This window comes from Aquarana catesbeiana, linkage group LG02, assembly GCF_042186555.1.
Source record: "Aquarana catesbeiana isolate 2022-GZ linkage group LG02, ASM4218655v1, whole genome shotgun sequence".
In the NCBI taxonomy this organism is placed as follows: Eukaryota; Metazoa; Chordata; class Amphibia; order Anura; family Ranidae; genus Aquarana; species Aquarana catesbeiana.
Window position 1 is genome coordinate 380,337,397 of NC_133325.1, and position 23,898 is coordinate 380,361,294.

Below are 23,898 nucleotides of genomic sequence, written 5' to 3' on the forward strand. Positions count from 1 at the left end.
ACTATTCCTAAGAATTACAGGCCTACAATATAAAACGCCAAATTTCTGTGCAAAATAATTGTACCGCTTTCAGCACCTAAAATCAGAAATAATCATACCGCCAGGGAGGTTAAACCTCATTTGCCATGTAGTTGCCCACCTCATTTATTTGTTCAGATCTTCTTGCAAGGTTTCCACATCCTGTGGAGAAGTTATTGCCCTGCTTAGCTTAGTATCTTCCGCAAATACAGAGATTGAGCTGTTTACCCCATCCTCCATGTCGTTTATGAATAAATTCATTCCGTGTATTCCCCATTTATCACCACCTTTGTAGCCAGGTTTCAATCTATATCCTCACCCTATGGCCCATGCCAACGAATCTTATTTTGTACAGTAAACGTTTATTGAGAACTGTGTCAAGCGCTTTTGCAAAATCCAGATACACTACATCTACTGGCCTTCCTTTATCTAGATGGCAACTTACTTCCCCATAGAAGGTTAATAGATTGGTTTGGCAAGAACGATTCTTCATGAACCCATGCTGATTACTGCTAACGATACCATTTTCATTACTAAAATCTTGTATATAGTCCCTTATCATTCCCTCCAAGAGCTTGCTTACTATTGATGTTAGGCTAACTGGTCTGTAATTCCCAGAGATTTATTTTGGGTCCTTTTTAAATATTGGCACTACAGTGGCTTTTCTCCAATATGCTGGTACCATTCCAGTCAGTAGACTGTCAGTAAAAATTAGGAACAATGGTCTGACAATTACTTGACTGAGTTCCCTAAGTACCCTCGGGTGCAAGCCATCCATTCCCGGTGATTTATTAATGTTAAGTTTCCCAAGTCTAATTCTAATTCTGTCCGCTGTTAGCCATGAGGGTGCTTTCTGTGACGTGTCATGAGGATAAGCACTGCAGTTTTGGTTACCAAAGCCCCTGATTCCCTCGTGAAAACTGAGGAGAAGAATAAATTCAATGCCTTTGCCATCTTCCCATCCTTTGTAACCAGATGTCCTTCCTCATCATTTATAGGGCCAATATGGTCTGAACTCCCTTTTTTACTGTTTACATACTTTAAGATTTTCTTGGGATTTTTTTTTGCTCTCCTCCGCTATGTGTCATTCTTGTTCTATCTTAGCTGCCCTAATTGCACCCTTACATATCTTATTGCATTCTTTATAAAGTCGGAATGCTGATGATGATCCCTCAACCTTGTATTTTTTCAAGGCCTTCTCCTTTGCTTTTATATGCATTTTTACATTGGAGTTAAGCCCTCCAGGTCTTTTGTTCGCTTTTTTAAATGTATTACCCAATGGGATGCACTGGCTAATGCCCTTATTTAACCACTTCAATACAGGGCACTTATACACCTTCCTGCCCAGGCCAATTTTCAGCTTTCAGTGCTGACGCAGTTTGAATGACAATTGCGCGGTCATTCATCACTGTACCCAAAATCTAAATTTTTATCATTTTGTTCCCACAAATAGTGCTTTCTTTTGGTGGCATTTGATCACCTCTGCGGTTTTTATTTTTTGCTAAACAAATAAAAAAAGACAGAAAATTTTGAAAAAAATAAAAATTTTGCTTTTGTTTCTGTTATAAAATTTTGTAAATAAGTAAGTTTTCTCTTTCACTGATAAGGCGGCACTGACAGGCACTGATAAGGCGGCACCGATGAGGTGGCACCAATAAGCGGGCACTGACGGGCACTGACGATAGGCACTGATATGCGGCACTGATGGGCACTGGTAGGTGGCACTGATATGCAGCACTGATGGGCATTGATAGGCGGCACTGATGGGCACTCATAGGTCGCACTGGGTGGCACTGGTGGACACTGATGGGCTCTGATAGGCAACACTGATGGGCACTGAAAGGCTGCAAAGATGGGTTCTTATGGGTGGCACTGATAGGCGGTACTGCTGGGCACTTATAGGCGGCACTGCTGGGCACTTATAGGCGGCACTGCTGGGCACTTATAGGCGGCACTGCTGGGCACTGATGGGCATTGATACGTGGCACTGATGGGCACTGATACGCGGCACTGGTATGAGGCACTGATAGGCATCCCTGGTGGCACTGGCAGTGGTAGGCATTATGAGTGGGCACTGATTGGCAGCTGCCTGGGCATTGATTGGTATTTCCCGGGGGGGGTCTGGGGGGGCATAACATGGTGGTCCAGTGTGGATGGCCATCCTGGTGGTCCTGGGCGGCATGATGGTGGTCCTGGGCGGGATCCGAGGGGGGGCTGTGCTGATAAACAATCAGCACAGCCCCCCTGTCAGGAGAGCAGCCGATAGTTTCTCCTCTACTCGCGTCTGTCAGACACGAGTGAGGAAAAGCCGATCACCGGCTCTACCTATTTACATCGTGATCAGCCGTGATTGGACATGGCTGATCACGTGGTAAAGAGTCTCCGTCAGAGACTCTTTACCTAGATCGGAGTTGCGGAGTGTCAGACTGACACAGAGCAACAACGATCGCCGCAATGCACGCCCCTGGGGGCGCGCAACAGCTTAATATCCTGATCACAAAATATGTAGTCCGGTCAGGATATTGAAACCACTTTGCCGCCGTCATTCTGCTATATGGCGGGTGGCAAGTGGTTAATATGCTCTTAAAGCTAACCCATCTCTCTTCCCTGTTGTTTGTTCCTAAGATTTTATCCCAACTTATGCCTTCTAGCAAGGTACGTAGTTTAGGGAAGTTGGCTCTTTTGAAATTCAGTGTCTTTGTATTCCCCTTATGTTTCCTATTTGTATCATTTATACCGAAACCATACTGTGATCGCTGTTTCCTAAATTTCCCCATATTTCCACATCCGTGATCAGGTCTGTATTGTTGGTAATCAGTAGATCTAGTAATACTTTATTTCTAGTTGGTGCATCTACCTTCTGACCCATGAAATTGTCCTGCAAGACATTTAGGAACTGGCGAGCCTTTAGACGAATGTGTGGTTCCCTCCGCCCAGTCTATGTCTGAATAATTAAAATCCCCCATTATGATGACACTTCCCTTTCTTGCTGCTAATCCAAATTGTGATAGGAGGTCCACCTCCGCCTCCTCCCTCAGGTTAGGGGGCCTATAGCATACTCCCAGTATTTTCCCCTTAGCTTCATCCCTTTGGAGTGCTACCCATAAGGATTTTACCTCCTCCCTAGCTCCCTTAGTGATGTCATCTCTCACATTCACTTGTACGTTATTCTTGATATATAGACATACCCCTCCCCTTTATCTTTTCAGTTGCAGGCATTTTCTCTCATTTAAGATTTGAAATTTTTTTATGTGTTTATTATAGCATTCTGGAATTTAGTTTAGATGAAAATATGAATCAGATGCTATGAGTTATAAGTGCTTTTCCTTACCGAAAAACCTAGAAGACCTAGAAGTGGTCACATAAGGACAGAATATCCATGGGTCCGGTTGTTTAGCCAGTTCCCAGGAATGGAGCGACATTTCTAAACTCTATACCATTGGCTTTATTTCACTTACAGGTTCCAGCACATTTTCAGCAAATAGGTCTGATCAGGGTCACATTTAACTTTAGAAAGTACAGGCCGGCAACGCGACAGCTTCTCCATAGAAAATATTTATTTGAGCATTACAGAAAAAACATCATCCAAAAATGCTGACGTGTTTCGGCCTTAGCCCTTCATCAAAAGCAATCACATTTAACTTTACATCTTGTGAGGCCATGCTTTCATGGAGGTCCATAAGTGAACCCTGTGCCATATCTGAGGACCACATGATGGTAAATGCACCACCATCTGCTCCTGACCCAAGCCAGCTGATATAACACACCAAAGTAAAGGCTTTGCTAACTGCCTCTTTGAGGCCTAGTGCAGTACACTGTATTTGTGACGCATTAATGAGACTTCTAAGGTGTGGTAGTCAGATGGGGTCCAAAGGGTACAGTCCTAAAGCTGGCCAGCAACCTCTGGTTTGGTTTGGATTGTCCCCTGGAAAGTAAAAGGAGGTGTGAGGGCCCTTATAGTGTAGTAATTTTGTTATGGTAATAAATAGGATGCTTAAAAAGAAGGTATGTGACTAGAAGAATGGTTCCACAGTGGGAAAGAAATAAATATAAAATGACTCACAACTGTTGAGGCTGCGGTCACCCATTTGGGTGGAAAAAAACAACCTTCCAAGTGAGCAGGTGTAGAAAACCTGTCCCCACACAGGGTTGAGGTGGTCACTTTCTCAGTCTTGGGGGGGTTATAGGTGGGAGTCGTCCGTTTTGTATAAATGTAAGGTTTCTTTATTTCACCAAATTAAACCTGTTTCATGGCAAAAGTTGCCACTTCCCCAGTTCAAGCTGATAACAATGGCGTTGATTGCGGCAAGGTGATGGTGGATCTCATGAGGCCTTCACTGGATGAGATCATTTCACCACCATTAACATCATTTACTTCACCTTGAACTGAGGAAGTGGCAACTTTAGCCACAAAACATGCTTTATTTTGTGAAATAAAGAACCGTAACAAAAACAAATGACTTCCACCTATTTTTAAACACCCCAGATAGCAAGCATTTGTGCTGAAAGTTTGAAAATGACTTGCTAAGCTATTGCTAGACTTGCCAGGCTTCACAAGTTTGTTGCACAGTTGCAGCAAGTCCGCATTGCATGACTCCAGATCAACTTTCTTTACAAACAGGCTGCAAGCCTCCTGCAAGTTTTGGCTATGTTATGTTGTGCAATAGTCATCCCACCACAGGGGTCACTGTTGCTGAATTTTTATGCTGTAGACTTGCAGAGCTCTTGCTGTAGACCACTGCAACTTTGCTCCTGCTAGAGACTTGACAAGCGATTTTGCTTCAAATTGTAAACGTGTCAACCAGAACTTGTGCTTCAAGTGCTCTGCAAGTGTACAACTTGCCAGTAAAAATGGGCAACAAGTTAACAGACGTACATTTCAACATTGTCACAAATTTGTGCAAGTTATTCTTGCTAACTGAGACCTTACTACTGAGCACCTTCACCAACTGAACAACCAACAGACCTTTTCCGCACATTAATAAGGCAATTCTTACTGAAAATGATCCAAATTATTGGTACAGTACAAGTCCACATTATATTTATGTAAATAACAATTTTAAACTCCATAAGTCCAATTGCAAACACTGGCATGGCTAATACAAACCCTGCACAAGCAAAGCTAAAAAGGAGGAAGTTACTGCAGTGCTACAAGCTGTGTTTTGTTCCAAATGGCATGGCCGCCCAATCTTTGACTTAACTGCAGTTAGTATTATGGTGTTAAAAATAGCATTTTAAGGCTTCATGTACACTGGCCTACATTTAGCATGTGCGCAGAAAAACACAAAACGTGAAACGCAGCAAAACCGCTGCACATTTTTTCCACATCTTGTGTTTTTCCACGGCTAGCAATCAAAACATTCCTATCCTGAAGCTCACCTCAATGTGGCTGCTCCTAAACTCTGCCAAAAAAAGCTCTTTATGCAGTTGAGTTGAGGAGCTTTGGCCAAAAAATTTCAAAAGCTCCTAAACTCAAGTTTAGGAGCTGCCAGCGTAGGCTAGTGTAGTTTATAAAAGCCTCCTCTGGATATGAAAAAATTATGTTTTTTTAAGTAGAATTAAACAACCATATGTTTTTCCTTTTCTAGGGTATTTTATGGCCTCAGGTTTTCATTGGTGTAGCAGTAAACATCATGAATGCCGTTGTCAACGCTATTTTCATGTACATCTTGAAATTGGAATTTGAGTAAGTATATCACATTTATTTTTATGTTTCACTGTTATTTTTAGAACACCAAAAGGCAATCTTTTTACAAAAAATATTGCCATTCACAAATGAACAGTAGTGTTGGAATAGATGGATGGGATTTTCTTTTTTTTTTTTCCACATCAGCGAACTCTTTTGAGAGACTTAGTTCACCTTTACAGTTCATTTTCGTCCCCTCTCATTGTCACATCATGGTGGCATTTAACTGAAGCACTTAGAAAAAGAAAATTTCACGTGACACTTCATACACAAAAGTATGTAACATTAGTACAAAATCTGCAACCAATTCCCCCCCCCCCCCCCAACCTCTGCGTACCATCCCTAAATGGATATTTGTTCCGTCAGTCCCTGTTCTAGAACATATCTCTCACTTCCTCAGTATAGCTCCATGATCTTTTAAACTTCTCCCAGCATTCCCACTTCTCTTTAATTCCCTCATTGATATCGACTAAACTAACCCTCAGGCGTTCCAGAGTACATGTTTCCTCTACTGAGTCTATCCACTCCCATATAGTTGGACTTTCCTTTTCTTGCCATTTCTTGGGGATAAGTCTTTTTGCTGTGTTTAACAGGTGTGGTATCAATGAATCTTTATATTGCTTCGTGTCTCCCTCCAGGCTGTGGAACAAAACAACCCACGGATCTTCCGCTATCTCTTTTTTAGTGATTTCTTTTATATACTGTAGAATCTTTTTCCAATAATTTGTAATTTTGGGGCAATCCCACCACAGGTGAGCCATTGTCCCTACTACTTTACAACCTCGCCAACACTCTGCAGATTTATCCCTTTGATATTTGCTGATTTTATCTGGAGTTGCATACCATCTAGTAAGACATTTATAATTCATTTCAGCAGTTCTACTATCAACTGATGAACTGTGAATTAGCTTCAATATTTTACGTATAGTGGTCTTATCTCTTTGTGACCCCAGTTCGTGTTCCCATTTTTTTATAAATGGCGGGATCTCCACTTTGTCCACCTTCAACAAGAGTTTATATAATTTAGAGATCGTATTTTTTGTATTCTCTGCTGTAAAAAGCCGTTCCAGTGGAGTCAGCTCGTCCCCTGATCTAATTGGTTGGGGTAAACTCTTGACAAAATGGTCCAACTGGAGGTACCGCCATTCATCCATCAACCATAGATCCTTATTGTGTTTTAACTCTTGGAGTGAAAGAATTTTCCCTTTTTTTATTAAATCTCCTAACTGTATCGTGTCTTTTTTTATCCAGTTCCCACCTATTGTCTTTTCCCCTGGTACAAAAAATTTGTTATTTTTCAGTGTGACTAATGGTGAATTATGCTCCCCGTTAATATGTTTATACATAGTGTCCCAAATTTTTAAAACATTGCGTGTCAGTGCATGTGTGTTTACGTCCAGTGTTCTAGAGTGTGTCGGATTCCAAATAATGTTTCCCAATTGTGCCTTACTTAGTGTTTTTTCTATACTAACCCATCTTTTTTCGTTTCTTTCCTTAACCCATTCCACTACCCTTGACAACACTATAGCTTTATAATATTTTTGGATGTCCGGTACAACCAACCCTCCCCTATGCTTTTCCTGTCTTAAAATTGAGAAGAGTACTCTCGTTTTTTTAAATTTCCAAATTGCATTCATTATTATCGATTTGAGCTTTCTGAGGTATGTCTGAGATAATGCCACTGGCAACATTTGGAACTTATAGGTGATCCTTGGCAAGAGGGCCATCTTTATGGTATTGATACGTCCTATCCATGATATAGGCTTGATCATTAGTCTATTGCATTCAGTTCTAATTTCATCTAGCAGCGGAAGGTAGTTTATTTTATATATCTTCTTCATATTGTTTGCTAACTTTATTCCCAGATACTTAAGTTCTTTCCTCCAGGCAAAGTCATTTGTTCTTCTGGCTTACATATATTTATGTTAAGAATTTCAGACTTAGCTAAATTTATTTTAAAATTGGAAATTTCACCATATTGTTTTAGAGTTTTTTAGTAAGTTAGGCATTGTGATCCTAGGGTCAGCAATATAAAATAGTACGTCATCGGCGAATGCTGCAAGTTTATGCTCTTCATCTCCAATCTTAAATCCACTAATATTGGGATTATTTCGGACCGAAGCCAATAATGGCTCCAGAGATAACACAAATAACAAGGGGGAAAGGGGACACCCCTGTCTTGTCCCATTTTTCATTTCGAAAGGGATAGACTCATTTATTCTTATAGTAGCAGTGGGGTGGTGGTATAACGATTTAATCCATCGGATCATTCTGGGACCAATTCCCATAATTTCTAAGGTCTGTATCATGAGCCCCCAGTCCACCCTATCGAAAGCCTTTTCAGCATCTATTGACAGGAGTAGACCTGGGGGCCCACTTTCTTTTATCCTCTGAAGTAAAAGTAACGTTCTCACCCCAATATCTCTTCCCTCCCTTCTCGGGGTGAATCCAACCTGATCCGGATGTACCAAAAAGTTCATCAGTCCTTTCATCCTACCTGCCAATACCTTAGCATACAATTTTATATCTGCATTCAGGAGCGAAATTGGCCTGTAGCTGGAACATCGTCCCATCTTTCCCTTCCTTCAGGATTACTGTGATCATGGCGATCATGGCTGACAGGGCTTCCCTACTTATTTCATAATCCACCCCCAGGCCATTCATATATTGACATAGCCTTGGGGTTAAGATCTTTTTGTATTTTCTATAGTAATACATAGTAAACCCATCCGGGTCAGGGCTTTTCCCCAGGGCTGAATCCGATAGGGCTTTATTTATTTCCTCCTCTGTTATAGGGGTCTCTAATGTCTCCCTTACATTCTCTGGGACCTTAGGTAATCTAGCTTTTTTAAAAAGTCATTTATTTTACCTCCCTTTTCATCTGATTGACATCCACCATGATCTACTGAATACAGGTCCTGATAGTAATTTTTGAATGTTTCAGCTATGTCTTTAGTCGAGTGTACCATGTCTCCTCCTTTGGTTTGAATTTTTTCAATATAATTTGTAGCTTTTTTTCTTTTGCAGCATTCTGGCAAGATGTTTGCTAGCTTTATTCCCCCACTGGTATCTTTCTTTAGCTATTCTATTGAAAGTTTTTCTGGTTTCTTGTTCAATAAGCCCCTTCAATTCATTTCTTTTGGTTACTAAGTTTTGGAATACCCCTGAGTGTTTGCTCAGATGTTTTTTGTGTACTTGTTCGGCTCTGCGTATTTCTTCCGTTCATTTTTTAATTTTCCCTGTTCTCTCTTTTTTTCTTCTTGATCCTACTTCTATCAAAATCCCCCTTATGTAGGCTTTGTGAGCCTCCCACAAGGTAGCCCCGGATACCTCCCCTGTATCGTTTATTGCAAAGAATTCCTCCCTTCTTCACTATTGCAGAGCTCACCTCATCCCGAATTAGGTCCTCATTTAGACACCAGACAATAGGTTGTCTTTGGTTTCCCGGGACGTTCATCTTCATACCTACTGGGGAGTGGCCTGATAGTGTAGATATCTCTACCCTGGAGTCTATCACCCAGTCGATGATTCTATGTTCGACCAATATATAGTCAATCCTCGAGTAGGACCCATGTACAGGGGAGTAAAGCTTAAAATCTTGTGTTTTAGGATGAAGGATCCTCCAAATGTCCACCATTTGGCACCTGTACAATTTTTGTTTTATCTTCCTTAGTTGTACGTTATTCATCCCCTGTACCCATCAGGATCACGTACCCCCTTTTGAAAACCATCAACTTCCCCAAGGTAACATTCAAGTATTTAATTGGATTCCAATTCGGAGCATAAATGTTTGTTTCTTCAAGGATAAACCTGGTTCCTTTTGCGAACCCTATTGCAACCTCCTTGCTCTCTTAGTGATGGTATCTCCATAGTACCATGTCAGGGAAATCAGAGGAGTGCAATTTCACATTAGACTCATGGGATAGATGGGTCTCCTGTAAAAAGATCACCTCTGCCCCATACCTTTTTAACTCTTTTAAAATCTTATGTCTCTTAGTGGGAGTATTTAATCCCCTAACATTATAAGTCATGAAATATATTGTTATCATTTCTTTTTCACTGTTTTCTTGTGCTGACCACACTTTTCTTGTCCTAGTGGAGGATCCGATGTACTTTTATACGCAATACCAGCGGTGCCCTCCCCCGCCTCCCTCCTTCCTCCCCCCTCCCCCACCACACCACACTACTCCCCCCCTCGTCTTGGCCCCATGTTGGCCCCTAGATCGTTGAGAGCCCAAAAAACCAAAGCCCTCTCCAGATCTCTTTGTCCTGAGGTGAGGCTTTAAGTGTGCCCCCCCACCCCTCCCCACAAGATGGATACTGCGGGTGAGGTGATCCGGCCAGTCACCGGAAGCCCACTCCTAATCGACCCACATCCTCCTTCCATGACCACCCCCCTCCCAAACCCCCCTGGACCACCCAACATCTACATTTTAAATAATACATATGACCTATGATTGTTATCTTCTTCCTGTAAAAATTCCTATTCTTCCTCAAACCAGCCCGGCAGGTCTGGCACCTGTAAATCAAGTTTATTACAAAATTCCCCTAGTTCTTCGGGGAACCGTAATCTGGCAGATCTCCCCCCTCTTAAACCCACCAGACAGGCTGGGAACCCCCAGCTATATCTAATGTTTTGAGTTCTCATCATCTCCAGTAGGGGCTTAAGTAGTCGCCTTCTTGCAAGAGTTTCTGGGGCCAGATCGGAGTACACCTGTAACTCAGCTCCCTCGTAGGACACAGACGGTTTTCCTCTTAATTTCGTCCAGATTTCCATTTTATCTTCATAGAATTTAAATCTTACTAATATGTCCCGTGGCCTTTCTGTTTCTGAATTGTAGAAATTACTGACGTGGTGCACTCTCTCGATTCTTAGGGGTTCTTCTGCTCCTTTGTCTAAAAGGGGGCCAAATATTGTGTTAATAATTTTTCTCAAATCCTCTCCCTTTTTTTCTGGGGCTGAGCGAATTCTGATGTTTTGTCTTCTGTTCCTATTCTCCTGATCCTCTAATCTGTATAGGATTTTCTTCTGGTTTTGTTGTGTTATTTTAATTTGCTGTTTGAGGTTGCAGAGCTCCTGTCTTTGATTCTCTGTTCTTTTTTGTGTCTTCTCTACTCTTTTTCCAGCAGATTTCCCAAGACCCCTCTCAGCATGTTTATGTCTGATTTTATTGAATTTTCTAACCTCAGGAACATCTCCATCATTTCTCGTTTTGTGGGGGGATGAGCCTCGACTGTTTTCCCCTCCACTCTGCTCATTTCTAACTCGCTCTCTGTGGTAAAGTCCTCCCTGGAGTGGTCTGGTGTCTCTCCTGTTTTTTTTTTCAGTACCCTTTTTTTTTCCATTATAGTTGATCCCTGTTTCTCCAGAACCGTGCTCCTGGGACTGGCTCCCTGTGACATAAACTGTTTGATCAAACTGGCTGCAGTTTTATCTTTCGGGGACTTGAGGGGCTCCCCCCCTTGTTGATTTGGTTGTAACTTTACTCATGTTACCTTTCCTTTTTATCCATTTTATCCGTTTCTCCGTTTCCCCAGCCTTAATTCCCTCTACTCCTTCCAAATCAATTTAGTGAAATGGTGGGAGAGAGGAAAAAATAAAAAGGAAAAAAAGGAAAAAAAAAGGGGGGGGAGGGGATCGCTCAGCCATAATAGCTGAGATCAGCTGTCAGGGGCCCCCTACTTTTCTATTCAAATAAAGGATATAAAGACGGTATGATTATACAATTCTGACTACAGAGCCTGCTAATGCCAAGAAGATTTTTAGTACTGCCCAAACAGTACAGTACAACCTGGGGAACTGCTCTTTGATGTGCTTACTAGGAATAATTTAACCAGATATACACCATTCAAGTATAATACACCTGGTCACCATTTCTTATCATGTGCGTGTTCAGCAGGTTCTTTGGGCGAATGCAATACTCCTCTTGGCTTTGTATGATTCCGACACTGCTATTTATTCCTCTGGTAAGAGTGAAAGAACAGACCACCTCATGAGTTCTCTGTATTGTGCAATAGACAAAGTCCTACCTCTCAATGAGCCTTTTTGGGGTATGGCACTTTACACATGGTTACCTCTTCAATTCACCAATTGTTGTTTCATTTATGATGCAGTCCCATTTAGTAACCGGCAGATTATTATCATATACTGTAACAATGATACAAATGCAGTGCTATCCTATACCATCCCTTACGGGGTACCTCTTTTTTCTGCCCTTCCGTGCTCTTTTTCATCGGCTCCTGTTACTCAGCATATCCGGGTTCCCTCCCGGTCTTCACCTTGTCAGCCACATGGAACCTTTTGGTCTGTGAGGGTTCTGCAGGGGCCACAATGAATGGGGCCAAGGGCGCTCACACACAGGGAAATTGGGGGTAAAGGCTCGGTGAGGGAAGGAAGGGGGGGATCCGCCACCTGCTGTTCTCGTACACCGTCCCACTCTGTCACAGTCCAGCTGATCCCATATATCTCTATGAGTGGGCGTCGCAGTGGTAGCGCGTGGGTTCTAGGTCGGCCAGCGTAGGTATCCTCTGCGGGGACGAAGCGTCTCTCATATCGTCTCCACCGCTGGGTACCGCTGCAGCTCTCCTCGGGTCGGCGTCCGCTTCCCGGCCGGCTGACACACTCAGGCCACTCCCTCCATGACGGACGTTGCGTTCTCACGTCCACACGTCTCCCATCGCACGCCCGGATGGGATTTTCTACTGGCTGATTACTTTAATAGTGCCACTTAAACAATATACAGGGAGATACGAGGTGGCAGAAACTAAAGTGAAGGCAGACGTTCCCTTCAACTGATGACCATTCATTGTATCGTGACAATTTTTAAAGAAAGCCTGCTATGGGAAAAATAAGGTGACTGTTACTGTCCCCCCCCCCCCCAACTGAAAATGCTAGTTAAACACTGTGATGGCTTTAAAACATTTTCAGATATATATATTTTTCAGATTTTCAAACACTGGCTTCAAAATGTTGTCACATTTTCAGATCAATAAAATTAGAAAAGCCAATATTTATCCATATACCAGGTAAGTATCTGAAAGCACTGAATCCAGAGTGAACATAACAGCCAGACAACTTTCATTTTCAGAAAGAGATTAACAGTGGCAGCCTTCAGGTTTCCCTACAGCAAGATTGCAATAACTGTATAGGTGTAGATGCAGGATCATGGTGATGCAAGCATGTAATGCATTGTTTCTGAGCATTACTACATGATTTTTATTAAATTAATAACGTGAAGTTTTAACACATCTAATAAGTTTGGGATGTACTGATTATTAAATACAGACTAGTTGTAGATGCACTTGAATATGACGGGATATGGAGTGGAGAGATGAGTAAGGAAATATAGACAGCCATGTTGCTTCAATTCTGAACATGTGCCTTGCTGTATGTTTGCAAAATGTTTTAATATATATACCTAATCAACAGTGTTTTTGTATTTACCTAATCAATGGCTGAATATGTGCATTTGGAAATAATGTATATATCTCCATGATAATAATTTACTTATATATTTATTTTTTTTCAGAGGTTCAGCTTGGGCAAACACAGTTTCTCAGTGGATGATGTCACTTACAATTTTTCTATATATAGTTGGTAAAAAAGTGCATGTGGAAACATGGGGAGGTATGTTAAAAAAGTACATAGTTAGACCTTCTTAACATCAGCTTACTATTCTGTACACCTGTGTTCAGGGTCTTTCCTCAAATGGGAGGCACAGCCACATGCAGGAAGCCTGTTCAAATTAAAGACAGACAGATGGTTGCATGAATCAACATGGTTCTCCAAGTGCATCCCAGAGTGTACATCCATGTGGGATTGATGCATGGATCAGAATTCAATCTGATCCCATACTGGGAAAACAGCCCTTTCATGGGTGTATGGAACAATAAGCGTGCGTGTATGAAGCCTTATTGACATTGCAAAAGTCAGCCATTATATAGATGACCCGCTGTTAGTCTTGAGTGGTACATTGGAACAAATTGTTGCCTTTGAGTTTCTAAATATCAATGAATTCAATTTATAGTTTACGAGTGATATAAATTTGGAGGTAATTGATTTTTTTTAACATCACTCTAAGAGGGGACTTTGTGACAAGTGAAGTGATGACTACCACTTTGAAAATAGAATGCAGTGGGAATACCATCCTGGGAGCTAGCAGTTATAACTTTTCCTATACTTTTAGGGCCATACCAGCAGGGGATTTATTAAAGCATAGTGGCATTGTTCTCATGACGTGACATTTTTTAAGGAAATAAAAGTCTTTACAAATAGGTTGGGGGCCAGAGTTTACCCAGATTGGTATAGTGAGAGCGCAAAAGCCAAGGTATCACATCTTAGAAAAAACCTCCCTTGGTGACAAGGTTTTCAAGGAATAAAATAAAGCACTATCACTAAAACACCTACCTATTTTGAATATGGATAAACAGTTATATCGCTTTTTGAAGGAAGGTTGGTGATTTTCAAGCAGAACAGCCCCTGCTTTGGGTACACTTTTAGTCTTCATTATAGTTTTCCTTTAAAGAAAACCAGTGCTTTGACGTTGCAGAGTAAAACAAAAGGTTCACTGTAATGGTGGATCTGTCAGCAACACATATATATTTTCTACTTATTCCCCTGCTGCTTTTTTCACCCCCAGAGAGTGAAGAAAAACACCAAGTACGTCTAGATATTGGGAAGCATGTGACTCATTATTTAATTTCCTCCCATTGACAGCATGCTCTATGCACACCACAATCCCTATAGTCCATAATCCATAGTCTGTAGTCTATCTTGGCAAGCAAGCAAGAAAGTTTTTCTATGTTCCTACATGCAGTGGGACCATGGAGAAAGAATATAGCAACCCACTAACAGAAAACTGGATCACAGAAGCTAAAGAAGTCCAGCCTGAGCTTTTTAGGCTGCGCTTCTCCAATGGGTCACAGGTGTGCAATTCATTTTGCACTCCTCTGAATAGTTTTCAGTGGAGAGCAATCTGAAGTCCGCTCTCCACTGACGTCACTGGAATCAGTTGAGGCAGTGTGTTATCCCGACTTAGGAAGTCTTGATCCTCCAGCTGTCTGGACTGATGGCAGTCTCAGACTCTCAGCGAGCCCCTGAGAGGCTGAGACGGCTGCTCCCTGCCCCCCCACAGCTCAGCATTCCAGTGAGCGTGGAGGAGCAGAGCAGGAAAGCTCTCTGCTCGGGGAGGTGAGAGAACCGAGCCATCAGTGATGTTCAGTGGCTTGGTTCTCAGTGAAGAGACAGCGGGGGACAGATGCAGCATCTGATGCTGCATCCACCTAGGTAAGTATGATTAGGCAAAAAAATAAAAAAAAACATACTTCTCTTTTAAAACAAAGGAATTTTGAGTTTTGGAGGAGGCTGAGAGCAATAGTGAGCACTTAGTTAATGTAAGAATACATAAATAAAATAGAATATATTTTTTTTAAACCATAGTTTAGCATCACTTTAAGGTTACATGTTTGGCAATGAGAGGGTTAAAGCACCAAGGGAAAAATATACAATGGTGTTATTATATTCCATTTATATTAATGTTTATAGTTATTTAGATATACATGCACATCCTGCTGTTTTGAAAAATCTTCTCTTTTCAGGATGGTCCAAAGACTGTCTCCAGGAGTGGGATATATTATTATACCTTGCTATCCCCAGCATGCTGATGTTTTGCATTGAATGGTGGGCTTTTGAAATTGGAGGTTTTTTAGCAGGTTGGTTTACATATTCTAGGAATACGTTCACTCAGCTCTATCTGCTGTATTTCTTGGGTCCTGACCCTCTTTGTCCTTTTCTACTGGCCCTTGATGCAGTGTTCCTTTTATAGGTTCAGGCAGTCTGTCCACCTACAGAGACTTGGCCAAGAGGTCATCAGTGTGCATCCCAGTTGATTCAGGTTCCTATTTAGGGCAACTTGAATCTCGGAGTGATTTCTTAAAGAAGTTGTGAACCTCAGACATGAAATATGAGCAAAGCATCCCTCTATAGTGTATAGTTGTCTGAATCCAGAGCGCTAAGTGTCGTTTTCCTCTGCTGCCTCACTCCTCTGCTATCTGCAAGAATCACTTCTGACAAGTTTTCCCGACACCAAGAGAAAAGGTCACAGGGGAGAGATCTCCAGCACAAAGTCTGTGATTGACAGCCTCACCTCTGTTCATAAGCAAAAGATTGCTGCTCCAATCTCTCAAATCCGTATCAAGACACCCACCCTAATAGAACTCACAGGTGCTGGCTCTGCACAAGCTTGAGGAAAGCTGGAGGACCGCACACCATAGAAGGCATCTTTATTGATATAAACAAATAAAATCCAAATGCAGTCACCTCATGTACAGGGAGAAACAGGAAAAATAGCTAACATGTTTCACGCCCCATCATGGCGCTTATTCATAGCTGCAGCTATGAACAAGTGCCAAATTTAGCCAAACTGACAGCAACTATTGAGAGCAAAATCTGATCTGCCTGTCTTGCATTTAAACAGGAAGATGTACCGAGAAGTTGCAAGCCCTGTGCTTTCCCTCCTTGTCAGGAACATTTCCCTGCTGCTAGTTCTGTCCTTACCAGGCAGGGTACCTGTCCCAACGCTACCAGCTCGCCTGGCCCACGATGGCTGCTAGAGTCACATGGGTGGCAGCATTCAATGGGTTAGCTTCCCCAGTGACCCAGAAAACCAAGAGCAGTGAGGGTGAACCTTGGCACCAGAGATGTTTTGGAACTACATTTCCCATGATGCTGAACTACACTGCAGAGTGCATGAGCATCATGAGAAATGTAGTTCCAAAACCTCTGGGGGGGCAAGGTTTCCACTGCCATAGAGGAACCATATTCCTCTTGACTTCCTCTTCAACTGCAGTGCCACTGCAGAGCACCACCTGCCATGGAGAAAGTAGACTGTACCTGCCTACAAGGGGAACATAGACAGCTATAAATACCTAACAGCAGTTCTAATCACTTTATCATGATCCAACAAAGATTTTGCCTTTAGTCATATCACATTTGACAAAAGGAAATACTGGATTTTATTTTGACCATGTTTTGACTGTAATAAACCCAAAAAAGACCAGACTGTTCTTAGAAAAATGAAATTTACAGTTTATTGGCAGCAGAATCACAATGTAATGTTCAAGTCATGGTAAACATCTAAAGCCCCTTTCACACAAGGCAGACTCCGCTTCCACGGAGCCCGCCTCGGTCCGCCGGCTCAGCGGGAGATCTCTCCGTTGATCTCTGCTGAGCCGGCGGATGACAGGTCCCTCTCTGCTCACTGAGCAGGGAGGGGCTTGTCAGGCGCCGCTGCCGCCTATGGAGGGATCGGATGAAAATGGACAGCATGTCCGTTTTCATCAGATCTCACCCGATCCGATCCGCCAGCGATGGACCTGGACGTAGGGCCATCCGTCTGCTTTTAGCGGATCGGACCCAGTCGGATGTCAGCGGACATGTCTCCGCTGACAACCGTCGCTCCATAGGCTAACATAGAGTGCCCGTTCAGGTCCGCCGTCAAAACTGACAGGCGGACATGAACGGTCCGACCATGTGAAAGGGGCCTTATACAGCTATTACAAAAAGATTGATACATTTTAACAGGTCTGTCTTACTACACAGAAGTTGTTCATTATGTTTCACAATCTACTTATGATGTTAAATGCACATTGGGTGAGACATAATCTTTGATTGTTTACTATACCTATGCACAAGGCTACAAAATCTTCCCATAACGTTTTCTGCCTGTGTAAAAAAGAAATCATGTGTGTAGCCCTCTGTGCTTCAAATATCTGCATTGCAAATTGTACATATAGATAAGGCAAGTGAGATGGTTTGGCATCACTACCACCAATGTGATTCCAAAGCCACAAGCAAAATAAGAAAAAAAACTCCAAATCAACTATTTGCCCATTACCCTATATTATGCCCATACTGTAGAAGGCTCATTCATTTTCCACTTCAGCCCCGGAAGATTTGGCTGCTCAATGACCAGGCCATTTTTTGCGATTCGGCACTGCGTTGATTTAACTGACAATTGCGCAGTCGTGCAACACTGTACCCAAACAAAATTTATGTCCTTTTTTTTTCCACAAATAGAGCTTTCTTTTTGATCACCTCTGCGGTTTGTATTTTTTGTGCTATAAACAAAAGAAGAGCGACAATTTTGAAAAAAACACAATATATTTTACTTTTTGCTATAATAACACAAAAATGCATTCGAAAAATTGCTGCGCAAATACCATGCGAGATAAAAAAGTTGCAACGACCGCCATTGTATTCTCTAGGGTTTTTACTAAAAAACATATATAATGTTTGGGAGTTCTATGTAATTTTCTAGCAAAACCATGATGATTTTTACATGTAGGAGAGAAATGTCAGAATTGGCCTGGGTGGCAAGTGGTTAAAAGCAAAAGTTAGCCCATGGAAATCCAAAGGGGTTAGAGGGGGGAGACAAGAGCATTGGAGAATGGAGTGTGGAGTTCCCCTTTAAAAGCAAAAGCTAGCCTAAGGAAATTATATGCATTCGAGGGGGAAGGTTAAATGCCCTTCTAGGAGGAGCTAGAGGAGCGAGAGTCATTTTACATAATTTTAACAAGTCACATGTTGGCAACGTAACATGCTAACATGACCTGTGTGCAAATTTACTTAAAAGAAAAATACATAAAGGTAAACCAGCGTAAAAAAAAAAAATAAATTACAAGTTTAGAGGTGCGCCCGTTCAACCCACGCAATTGCATGTACGTTGCTTAACACTTATTAAGATGTTGGCCGCGCAGTGAACAAATGCATTTGAATGAGCGCAAGAGCCGCTTGCGCATGCGCACTGCTTACATTGAGCTCACGCAGTTCTAAACGTACTTGCGGGCACAGCAGGCTTTATCTGAAAAAGTTACTTTCTCATTCTATTTTGGGCATATTTCTTACTTGGGCAGTTGTTACTAAACTTCCTCACATCACCCCATAATATTGGCACCTCCATCTTCTGTTAATATTAAATTGAAGATGCCGTGAGCCATGTCCATAGTGGTGCACAGATTGCATTCTCCCGTGTGCCGAGATTGCTATAGTAAATGGGGAATTCGCCCTCTGTTCCCGGCACACCGTTTCGTAAATATGAAAATGTGTGTCGCGCCTCACCGTGTGCCTCTACTGATGGCGCACGGGTTTCGTAAATCAGCCCCTAAGTGTTTTCCGCTTATTAAGGTTGTAATACCAAAACAATTCAAAAGCCATAAGCAAAATATGAAAAACATTACAGTATAACTAAAGGGAAAACTTTTTTTTTTTTTTAGTTTTGGATAGAGTGGAGAGGGATTAGAACACATGTTGGTTTCTATTGCTGTCTGTGCCCCTGTTAAGGAGATTCACCCTCTATATTTGTCCTGTTTACCATTATCATTGAAAGTGAAAGTAAAAGAAAACCCACAATTTTGGGTTGTCCCTAGAAAAGTAATAGAGAGGAAATCTTCCAAAGGGAACACTAGTTATGGTGATCTGGGGGTCTCCAAGGAATTTCCAATAATTAGCAGGCATTTCCTCCCACTTCCTGTTTGGCCGCAATATGACACAGATGGCGGAAAAAAAATCTGACAGAGGTTATAACCCTCCCTTGCTCTATCCAAAAGAAAAAAATAAAGTTTTGCCTATAGTTCTACTTTAAAGCGGAGGTTCACACAAAAATGGAACCTCAGCTTTTCTGAACCCTCCCCCCCAGTGTCCTGTTTGGCACCTTTCAGGGGGGAGGGGGGTGCAGATACCTGTCTAATACAGGTATCTGCACCCACTTCTGGGAATAGACTTCCGCAGGAGTCACGGACCCTCCCGCACCCCCCCCCCCGGTGTCTCCTGGGAAACACACGGGTCCCAGGAGATAACGGGGACCAGTTAAGATGTGCAGCGCGACTCGCGCATGCGCAGTAGAGAACTGGGAAGTGAAGCCGCAACGATTCACTTCCTGATTCCCTAACCGAGAATGGCGGCGGCAGCAGCCGAAAGCTGAGTGATTCATCAGCTTTGGCTACCGACATCGCTGGACTCCAGGACAGGTAAGTGTCCGTTTATTAAAAGTCAGCAGCTGCAGTTTTTGTAGCTGCTGGCTTTTAATATTTTTTTGTAGGTGGACTCCCTCTTTAAGGGTAAGTTCAAACCAGAATGTGGTGCGGGAAACCTGTGTTCCAGTGGGAACCAGCCCTAACTCCGTTTTACTGTGTTAGAGCATTAATTTTCAGCTTCTGCACTGCACAGAAAAGAGCCACAGAACTTTTTTTGGTGCATACAGAGTGAGCTATGGTAGGGCCTCCATTTTTAGACTGCTGAATTGCACAGAAGATAGGAAGAGATCTCTACCTAAACACATAGCTCCCAACTGTCCCTGATTTGAAGGGACTGTCCCTGATTTGAAGCAATGTGCCTCTGTCCCTCTTTCCTCCTTATTTGTCCCTCATTTTGGTATGATCTATATAGTTGTATATAAAATGCACTATTTAGTGCAAAAAGTGTTTCCCAGTGCTAAACCTTTCATCCAATTTCCAAATTTGCTGCATTTGTAAATTTCAAAAGCCAATAAAAGGAATAGTAGAGGTAAAAATAAAGCCCTTGTGGGTTCAACTAATCTTTCATTTTTTGTTTATTCTCCTTTAAGGGGGCGTGGCAGGGGGCTGATAGCATAGATTACTGGACAGCCGACCACCCTCCCTTGGTAATCCACAGTGACCCCGTCAGAATTCTGGAGACCCCAATGACACACACAACAGGCAGCTTTCATGTGCAAAGTGAGTCTGAACTCTTTATTAAGAATGATATCTTTATATGTGAGTTACACACAGAGGGGAGGGGTAAACTCGCTCCTAAGTTTCTAAGGGTTAACCAGGCTTCTACAGAGAGATTTTTTCATCATTCATTTTAGGCAGCTGAAAGGAATTTACAAAGATAGCTTATCTGCATAGACTAACTACCTAGAATGGCCTAAACACAATGAGTCATACAGTGGGGGTTCTAATTAAAACTTGGCTCAAACAAAAAAAGTCTAAAACTCTAACGAGAAAGAAGTGTAAGATAAGGCACGTGCATTCTTTAAAAACAAACTCATAGAATGGAGGGGAGATTACAAAATGGAGTTACAGTTGATCATATGCTCTATTATAATCCCATCTTAAGTCATAAAAAATTACTTACAGAGTTTCTACTGTAATAAAGACTGAGTAAGCTTTACTTTCAGTACCTGGGTCAAGGATTCTAGTGGTTCTAGTAATTAAACACATACTTTTACCTTAATCTCACCATCTCATCAACAGCATAAGACTCCTTCAGCCAATGGAATCCAGACACCAACTAATTACTCGCCACGGAGAGCAGAATAAGTAAGAATAACAGTTTCTTATGGTGGTCACTTGTCTGCTCAACGTGAGTTTTGTGTCTCTCTGGCCGGGATCCCACTGGACTGTATCCAAGTCGAAAGGCACCATTCTGTTAAATCAGGTTAGGGAGTCTCCAATCAAGACATTCAGATGAGATAGTAGACCCAGATCTTTGTAAAATAATATAATTAGGTGACTCTAGTTTACGACATACCCAACATTTCTCATAACCTGATTTTTTGTGCATATGCATATGTAAACTTCATCAGTAACATTTTATCATGGAATGTGGTTGACCCTTCCCCTATCTCATTTTCTCCCAAAAATTCTCTTTTTGACCTGTTACGTGTGTCATGTATAGGTTGTGCTCCAGATTTGCCTTTTATGGCACCCAAGTCGTCAGGGTGATAAGTACAGTTAGTTATGGTCCATGCGGGTAGGAACACAATCAGGATGATCAAGAATAGGAGGCACAAGGCCTTCCCAGAAGTCTGTGGTGAAATAATCAAGGTCATCTTTTTCAGAGTCTTGACCACTTGCTTCACTCACTATTCAATGATTTTCACTGCTTACTTCACCTTCTTTGTTTTTAATCTTCCTCTTAGGTGTTTGGTTCACCTTCTTCACATGACTGGCATGAATCCAGGCCTGTTGTCCCTCTACCAGAATAGCTGTGCGGGTAACTGCTATCATTGTGGTTGGGGGTCCGAAGGGATACTCCTGCATCCTGGTGCGGTTCAATTGCTGGACCACCATGGCGTCACCCACCTAGAAAGAGTATGTAGGTTCCTGTGAAGAAAAAGGAGAGGTGGGAGCAACATTTCTTTCAATTTTATCCAAAGTTTTCTTACATATTCTTCCTGAATGAGATGAAGGTCCTCTCTTTTCTAGCATAAGTGGCTGTCTGACCCATGGGGTGGGGAATGGCCTACCCATTAGGATGTCAAAAGGAGAGTATCCTGTTTTCTTAGAGGGTGTCATTCTTACCTCAGCTAGAACTGCTGGGAGGACCTTCTTCCAATTGGTATACGTACCTCCAGTGGCCTTCCTAATATTATCCTTAATGGTTCTGTTCATCCTTTCCACTATATCTTTGAGGGTGATAAGGTATGTTAAACTGCCAGTAAATTTTGAGAGTTTTTACTAGATCTTGGCAGACTTTGGCCACAAATGCAGGGCCATTGTCTGAGTTGATCTGAAGCGGGCATCCCCATCTGAGAATGATTTCCTGTGTAAGAATTCTCACTACTGTTTGTGCATCTTTCTTTGTTGTGACAAACATTTCTATGCATCTTGAGAATATGTCCACTATTACAAGTAGGTATTCTTGTCTCTTACCTAACTTAGGCATGTGTGTGAAATCAATTTGTAAATGAGTGAATGGTGTGGATGGATAGATTAGGTGTTTTGCCTTGTGAGGGTTCCTGGGATTATTCCAGATGCATGTGATGCATATGGAAACATATGCCTTCACTAAGGAGGGAGGACCAGGGATGTAAAAATCCTTGTCTAATAATTCACGTGACCTGCCAGCCTCTGTGTCCTACACCATTGTATTGTACAATGAATAAAGGAGCACTTGCTACAGGAATACATGATCTCCCCTCATGGCAGACAAGCTCAGATTCTGAGCTTTTCTGCACACCTACTGCACTCCATTGTTGGATGTCTTTGTCTATAGCATATGTTTGGAGATCATGCAATGTTTGATCTAGGAGTGGGATTTCAGGTGAGAGCAATGGCATTTGGATGTCTGCTGGCTGTGTGGATGCTGCCTCTCTTGCTGCTTTGTCAGCTAAAGCATTTCCCTTGGCTATGTCATCTTTTTGACCTGTATGTGCCTTAAAGGCCAATATAGCAATGAATTTTTGGTAGTTGTATGGCTTCTAACAGGCTTGTGACAAGTGTGGAATGTGAGATGGATTTTCCATCTGCTGCTGTGTAGCCCCTTCTTTTCCATATAACTCCAAAATCATGCGCAACACCAAGTGCGTACTTGGAGTCAGTGTAAATGTTTATATCCTGTCCTTCAAAAAGCTGACAAGCTCTAGTAAGAGCTATAAGTTCTGCAGCTTGTGCTGATTGGAATGGGACAGGGTTTGCTTCCAGTATTTTATCAGGCAATTGGATAACAGCATACCTTGCATGGTATGTGTTATCATTTGGTCTTGAACAAGACCCATCCACAAAGACATTCTGTGCTCCAGGGAGGGCAGTTGAAGACATATCTGGTCTGGGGGATGTGTCTTGGTGGATGAGGTCCATGCATTCATATTGAGGCACTACCTCATCTTCCTCACCTTTCAAGCCTAGCAAGGCATTCAGGATTGGAGCTGGGCCAGAAGGGGGAGAGGCATATTTTATCTCAAGTTTTGGTTTAGAAAGTAAAATTACTTCATAACCACTCAACCTTTGGCCTGACATGTGCTGGGTATGGATATTCTTTAGTAGAATGATGTAGCCATTTCCACCACCATCGCACAGGATGCCAGAGCTCCGAGACACGCCGGCATGCCCTGCACTGGCATAGGCACAACCCTTGAAAAAAAAATGCAATAGGGCAGAGTTTGCCCCCATGCTTCTGTTCTAGGACCCCCGCCATTGTTTTACATTGTCCTGGGCAGGTAATCCAAGTCCAGGAGCTGTGACCATTGCATTTTTAAGATACACAAAAGCATTATTGTACATTTCTTCATTCCATTTCACACAATCTGGCATGTCAGTACCTGTGGCTTGCCTCAGGAGATTATCGTAGTAGGAATAATCAGGTATCCATTGGTGGCAGTAACCAATCATACCAAGAAAGGATAGCATGTCCTTCTTAGTGAGTGGGCGGGGCAGACCCATTGAGAGCCGCA

At 42.3% G+C, this 23,898-nt stretch overlaps 1 protein-coding gene across 1 annotated transcript in view; it reads left to right on the forward strand.

The window, feature by feature from the left end:
* Positions 1-23,898, forward strand: part of LOC141128073 (multidrug and toxin extrusion protein 2-like) — a 373,391-nt gene that overhangs the window by 157,515 nt on the left and 191,978 nt on the right. The window contains exons 7-9 of the mRNA XM_073615140.1: positions 5,607-5,704; positions 13,234-13,331; positions 15,302-15,415. Coding sequence (XP_073471241.1) covers positions 5,607-5,704; positions 13,234-13,331; positions 15,302-15,415 — 310 coding nt within the window. The remainder of the gene's footprint in view (positions 1-5,606; positions 5,705-13,233; positions 13,332-15,301; positions 15,416-23,898) is intronic.